We start from the raw sequence: 6,201 nt of genomic DNA on the forward strand, positions 1-6,201 counted from the left end.
TATGACATACAAACGTTGCAGCTTGAGCGATGAAGCAGATTTTGAGATGAACAAATTTTTTATGGAACCATCTAGCGAACTGATTCTGTAAATTTAAAAAAAAAAACAGAAATCTTGAAGAAATATATACAAAAAAAACGCACCCAATCCTGTTTTAATTTTTATTTCCGAATTGAGAACCTGCTTTTTTTTGGAAGTCGGTTTAAACTATCAATTTAAGTATTTTTTAAATGCCCTGTTAAAAAAGTTCTTTGTAAGGGTTAAGTTTTTGCATGAATCATATCAAGTATTTGTTTAGGTAAGGCTTGGACAGATAGACGGATATCGTGCAAAACCCAATTAGACTCAGAGACCTTGCTTTACTCGTTTAGCCACCGATAGATTCTTCAAGTATTTCTCCAAGTATCAAAAGGATTTAAAACAACGAGAGATGTTACGTAAATCTAGCTCTCTGCGTAAAGGAAAAGGGTCTGAAAATAAAGTGTTGCTCCTTAGAACCTTCTTACTTTTTAATTACAAAGTTGTAAAGTTGCCGAAGCTTCAAAGTTGGGAAGATTGCTCAATTATTTATGACTTGATTAACAAATTAAAATTATAAGCTCTATTAATAGTAGTTTGTTAATAATGATGCGGATAATTCCGTCTGGCAGAGACGTGATATGAATTTTTAAGCATCAAACACTTAGGTATATTATCGTCTCGAAACAATTACATTTGGAGGTAGACGTTTCGTACCTACTGGTATTAAATTTTAGCTGGTATTGTTATGACTATATTGTACTTTTATATTATGATTGTTTTCTTAGTTTATCTATTTGTGACATTAATGTCTTTAAAAGTAATAGACTCTACTATTTTATTGCCTATTTTATTATATCATGAAATAACGAGATGGGCAATGTTTTGGTATTATTTTTATTACTGTCTTCCTTTACTGTGTTCGATAAAGACATACTAAATAACAACAGGAGCAAATCTTAATGTTTATAGCATTAAAGCAATTTCAGCACCTTCCTGATCTACAAATTCAATGATTTTTATTTACAACCTTATTTTAACAAACCTATTAATTCTAGTACTAACTTCACGCTTATTTATATAAAACTGTATAGGTACTTCTATAATAATGAATCTCAAAAATATTAAATTGTTAAACGTAAGTACATAACTACGTTCAACAAATTATTATTTTTGAGAAATAGATTTACCTACTTTTGCTTTTCTTACGGGAGCCACTAGATTACCCTGGGATTTTCACCAGGTACATATATATGTAAGGGAGAAATTAAAGACGTAATGCCGATTTAGAGGCTACTTTAATACTAATTCTTATATGCGACGCACCGTCGTCACCGTTACAAAATGCTTACATTGAACAAATCTAATCGAGAACGGATGGTCGAGCCATAACTCCTCCATCCCTAAGAGGAAAATTATCGGAGGGATCGTTTTTAGATTCATTCCGATGATTTTTCTTAAATAATGAACATTTTGGCGATTTCAGCCAGATATAACATAAGAACACAAGAATACTTAAAACTACAAAACCTGATGTCAGGTATCCTAAAATTACACTGAATTTACTGTCTTTTTGATCGTTTAAAACACTTTCAACAACAGCACTATGTTTTAATGAAAAGGCCATGTATTTCACTTCATCTAAACTAATTTCTTCCATATTAACTACACTTGCACCGGATAGAGTCGCGTTTGCTTTTAACTGAGGGAGTGTAATAATTGGAATTCTCTTCATATTATCTGATTCTACAATAGTGCGATGGTGGAGGCGAATTCCATAAATTTCTAGCTCACACGGTTCGTCGATTGTGATCAGGTAAGTGCCAAATACAAGTTGTTTGCTGACCTCATGGCCGCATCGCTTCGTCAGTGTCGTCCTCAGTCTACTATAGAGGAGCCAGCTATTTGGGTTGATTTGCTGAACCTTAATCTTTTCGATCTGGACCTGATGCTGCTTGCAGGAAATAAGGTCATCTTCGAATTTCATAAGCTGCTCTATACAGGTGAGTTCATAATACAACGCTCGGTTGTCTGCAGTACACAGGAACTGATTGCCGGTAGAAAATGATTGACATGGTTTAACAAGCGGTAAGTATTTGATTCCTTTCGCCAAAAGGTAAGGATATTTGGGAATGATAGCCAGGGTTTTATTTTGAGATTCATGAAAAATTGGTATTGGAATATATCTTAAAGTAAAATCTTATCTATCTTAAAGTAAAAATTATACGTTGAGTTATCAGTAATCGGTATTTCCATTATAAATGTAATCTGGTTATTTTTATAAATGACTTTACACAAATGCTTTTTGAGTAAGAAATTACATTTAAATGATAGAGTAATTCTATAGAGTTCACATTCATTGTTTCAAATTACAGTTAAATTTTATCAAACATTTTAGAGACAATTAATATACTTAATCAAGTTTTTGTAGATGGAGGGCCTGCGCCTGCATCACTACTAGCAAGACACAGCAAAACCTGCGGAGGGTGTTTAATGTTCTTAATGGGCGTTTTGGTTTTCCTTTGTCGTACTTTTATGGATAAAATATTTCCTTCAGAATGTCCTATAACTTTCGCTTTAACATATCTTGGTTTATCTCTACTTTTACGCTTATTAACATCCTTTGCAAAAACAATGTTTCCTTTAGAAAACTGAATGTTAGCTTTACTACCTTTCTTTTCCCTAACCTTTTTCTTTTTTGCTACCATTTTATCCCAATAATAATTTCTACGAAACCTAACTAAGCTCTCCTTAATGCCACGATGGCATGTTTTTCCTTCTTGGTAATTGTTTATCATAGCTCTCTGTTCTCCTTCATCTTTAACATATACGACTCGTTCTGTGCATTCATAAAAAATTACCAGACTTTCAAAAAGCTGTATTATTAAATTACTGAATAGCCTACGATGTTCTTGTTCTTCGAAATAAATGAAATACTTTATTTTTGGTTTTATATGCTTTATCAAAAACTCCTTTATTAATTCAGGGTTGTCTATTGGTAAGAAAACTTCTAAGACCTTCTGTTTATCACGTGAGAGATCGCTTACCTGCATTTCGTTTTTAATCCACGAAAAAACTAGAATTTGATTAGGTTTAGTATCTATGGCCTCATTCAAAATCGGTATCCCAGATGACTCTGGATTTATAGCTGAATGGATGGTATCTGTTTTACTAGATTCTGACCGCACCGGGTAATCATTTACATTTTTATCATTAAATTCTATAGAACTAGCGGTCGCTGTTCGACTCAAATCTGATATAGTTACTGTCGATGAATCACTGTGACTTAATTTTTCATCTACGTTTACTATTGGTGACGGATTTTCTTTGCCTGAATTTAAAGCATTAATTTTAATTTTGAGTAGAGCATCAGCATTGCTATTTTGTTTATCATTTTTAATTAAATCAAGTACAGCATCACTTGAATGTTGATCGACAGGTAACTTACTCGTAACTTGCTGTTCTGAACTTGCAGGTGTTATTATATAATTTAAATTGTTATTCATAATTGGAATACAAGTTGGTTCTGATTCATGATAAGATGCGTCAGAATATTTTGGTTGATTTGTGTCAACGTCATAACCGAAATTAATGTCATTTGCATAGTCATTTTCATAATAATCGTCATGGGGGAAGTTGTTTTCCTCGTTGTTCATTAACTTGTTTAACTTAAAATCTTGTTGCATTTTAGGCTGTGCTGTCCTCATGGATACGTCATTAGTTTGTTGCTGGGGTTGTGGTGGTTTATACCCAAATTGCTGTGGGGGTTTGTACCCCAATTGTTGTGGGGGCATGTCACTAAATTGTTGTGTGGGTTTGTACCCAAATTGTTGTGGGGGCATGTCACTAAATTGTTGTGTGGGTTTGTACCCAAATTGTTGTGGGGGCATGTACCCATATTGTGGTAGAGGCTTGTAACCAAATTGTTGTATGGGTTCGTACCCAAATTTTTGTGGGGACATGTACCCAAGTTTATGTGGGGGCCTAATCCCAAATTGTTGTGGCTGAAAACCTAATTGGGGTCTATAACCCATGACTGATTTTGGTGGTTGACCTTGACCTTGCATTTGAGGCATTTGAGTGTTATTAAAATTGAATTTGGAATGAGGTGGTAGTTGGGGTTTGTAACCAAACGGTTGGGCGATCGCTGGTCTTGAACCCGAACTCGTAAATTGGTTATTACTATGCATACGATTACGCGTCTTGTACTGTTCCGTGAAGTTCACTTCCTCGAGCACCATACTCAAGGCGGTTTCTAAGGAAGTGGGTGCCTTTAGTCTAATGACTCGAACCATATGTTCGGGAAGATTATACAGAAACACGTTAAGAGCTGTGTTATTATATATAATTGCCTTGGAACGTTTCATCTCCAAGTCGTCGCATGCATTTACTTTGGACATCAATAACGAACGCACAGTTTGGATTCTATTACAAAAGTCGAGGAAACTTTCACCCGGATAAATTTTTAATGACTCTAACTCAACACTTATGCAAGCTTCGCTGCGCGGGTCTCCAAAATGCTGTATTAACAAATCTTTTAATGCGGACCACGTAACAATGTCCTCCCGTTCGGAGAGAAGCGCAGCTGCATCATCTTTCAGGCGACTCGTTATAACATTAAAAACGTAAAGATTTTGTTCATCACTCCCCTTAAACCGATCAATCACATATTGACATTTTCGCAAATAAAGATTTAATTGTCTTTTATCACCACCAAACAAAGGGATTAATTGCACAATTTCTTTAGGTACCGATGAGACGGCCGCTGTTTCCATGATGATAGAGTAATGAAATGTTCAGAGGATGCAACTGGCTTTCGTATAAACACTTTTACTTACAAGTATAATCACACATTTAACACAATAGAACACACAATAAAACACAATGTAAAAGTAAAATAAAATTATAGAATTAGAAATTAAATTTGTATAAGTTATAAAATATAGAGTAAAAGTGTAGTGTACTACAATAAGATAAGTTTAAAACTTATGTATTTTTTTCAAATAATAAAACTTAATGAATTAAGTGTATTCAATTCCTTTTAACTTACAATTATATATTTTCAACAATTTTAAAAAATTATTTCATTTAAATGAAGTCTCTATGTACGTAAGTGCTCTGTGCACATTCATATTCTTAGAATAGAGATAAGACCGCATAAGTCCATCCGGTGATATCAGGCGTTACAATACAATGTTATAGTGAGCAAGGTTTGATCTCTACAATAACAACTACTTATAATAATTATTAATATGAAAAGTACGGGAAATTGGAACAAGGATTGGCGAAAAGTTTCACTCACCCCCTCACCGCTACTCCCATTGCTTTTCCTTGGCTTGACCGACGCAAAAGAATTTTAAATTTTGAGGTTCGTTTTGGATTTTCCTAAACCACGTAAACTACGGATTTTTTTCCGGAAAATCCTCACCAGGCTGCGCCACTTTTGCTTTTCTTACGGGAGCCACTAGATTACCCTGGGATTTTCACCAGGTACATATATATGTAAGGGAGAAATTAAAGACGTAATGCCGATTTAGAGGCTACTTTAATACTAATTCTTATATGCGACGCACCGTCGTCACCGTTACAAAATGCTTACATTGAACAAATCTAATCGAGAACGGATGGTCGAGCCATAACTACCTACTTGATAAAATTTTGTTTGTTTTTTTTTTACCGTAAGTATATATTTCAATAAGTGAATTAGATCAAGCCTGCAATTTCGTTGGCGTGGTGTAAAAAATCTCGTGGTAACATTTTGATTTTCATCTTGCCAATTCGTTGCTTTGCATTGTGGCTTGATTGAAGGTCATCAATCATCAATCAACATCAACAAACAAACACACTTCCGGATTTATAATCTAAGTATGTGATATTAGATAATATTATGTGATAATAATGAATCAGTTTATATTAAAAATTACCAGTTTGTATTAAGGTTGCTTAGGTAAAATAACAAAACAAGCGCATAGCGTTTCAGTTAGAAACGCGAATAAAAACGTTGTAAGAAATAAAAATTTAAGTGAATTGGGAATTTTCCCAAGTCCAGACTTGGTTACAATTACACTTATATTATTTATTTATCGTACGGCAACGGGGCGCCGTCCGGGTAAAGGAATTGATTTGTGCATAATTCAGCAGCGAAAACACCTCCCCGGGATCTCTATGTAGTAATAAAAACAA

General features: G+C 34.3%; 1 protein-coding gene across 1 annotated transcript; it reads right to left on the bottom strand.

Annotated features, from left to right (window-relative positions):
• Positions 1 to 2,040: 2,040 nt before the first annotated feature.
• LOC123867719 lies at positions 2,041 to 5,589 on the bottom strand. Its single transcript, XM_045909897.1, has one exon. The coding sequence runs from the start codon at positions 4,791 to 4,793 to the stop codon at positions 2,436 to 2,438; it is 2,358 nt and encodes a 785-aa protein (XP_045765853.1). The 5' UTR covers positions 4,794 to 5,589; the 3' UTR covers positions 2,041 to 2,435.
• Positions 5,590 to 6,201: the final 612 nt, after the last annotated feature.

The sequence above is a fragment of the Maniola jurtina genome, chromosome 1 (genome assembly GCF_905333055.1).
Source record: "Maniola jurtina chromosome 1, ilManJurt1.1, whole genome shotgun sequence".
NCBI classification, from domain to species: Eukaryota; Metazoa; Arthropoda; class Insecta; order Lepidoptera; family Nymphalidae; genus Maniola; species Maniola jurtina.